This window comes from Mastomys coucha, unplaced genomic scaffold (genome assembly GCF_008632895.1).
Source record: "Mastomys coucha isolate ucsf_1 unplaced genomic scaffold, UCSF_Mcou_1 pScaffold7, whole genome shotgun sequence".
NCBI classification, from domain to species: Eukaryota; Metazoa; Chordata; class Mammalia; order Rodentia; family Muridae; genus Mastomys; species Mastomys coucha.
The window spans coordinates 99,970,945-99,971,488 of NW_022196913.1; the positions used below are offsets into that span (position 1 = coordinate 99,970,945).

General features: G+C 39.2%; 1 protein-coding gene across 1 annotated transcript in view; it reads left to right on the forward strand.

The window, feature by feature from the left end:
- The first annotated feature begins 238 nt into the window (after positions 1 to 238).
- Positions 239 to 544, forward strand: part of LOC116081972 (polyadenylate-binding protein 4-like) — a 2,003-nt gene continuing 1,697 nt past the window's right edge. Inside the window, exon 1 of the mRNA XM_031358763.1 lies at positions 239 to 506. Coding sequence (XP_031214623.1) covers positions 344 to 506 — 163 coding nt within the window. The 5' untranslated portion in view covers positions 239 to 343. The remainder of the gene's footprint in view (positions 507 to 544) is intronic.

Here is a 544-nt window from a genome sequence, read left to right on the forward strand (position 1 = left end):
GTCTTATTGGTATTTCCTTACATATATTGTGATTTCTACTTTTGTGGACTTATGCAGTGTATTTGTATGTGTGTTTTGTGTGTGTTTCTTGTTTTATTCTGGTTTGTTGGGCTTTTTAATGGATGTTTATTCTTCTGTCTGTTTTCTGATGAGAGAAAAGAAAGGGAATGGAGTTTTGTGAGGAGCAAAGTAGGGAAGATATGAAAGGAGGTAGGGAAGAAGAAACTGTAATCAGAATACATTTATATAAACTTTTTTCAATAAAAAATGCGTTGTAAAAAAAAGAAAGACAGAGTTGGACACCATAAACTCTGCCGTGATTAAGGGGAAGCCAGTCTGCATCATGTCATCTCAGAGGGATCCCTCTTTGAGAATGTCTGGTGTGGCAAATGTCTTCATCAAGAACCTGGACAAATCTATAGATAGCGAGGCACTGGGTGACACTTTCTCTGCCTTTGGAAACATCCTGTCCTGTAAGGTGGTTTGTGATGAGAACGGCTCTAAGGGCTATGCTTTTGTCCACTTCGAGAACCAAGAGGATGCC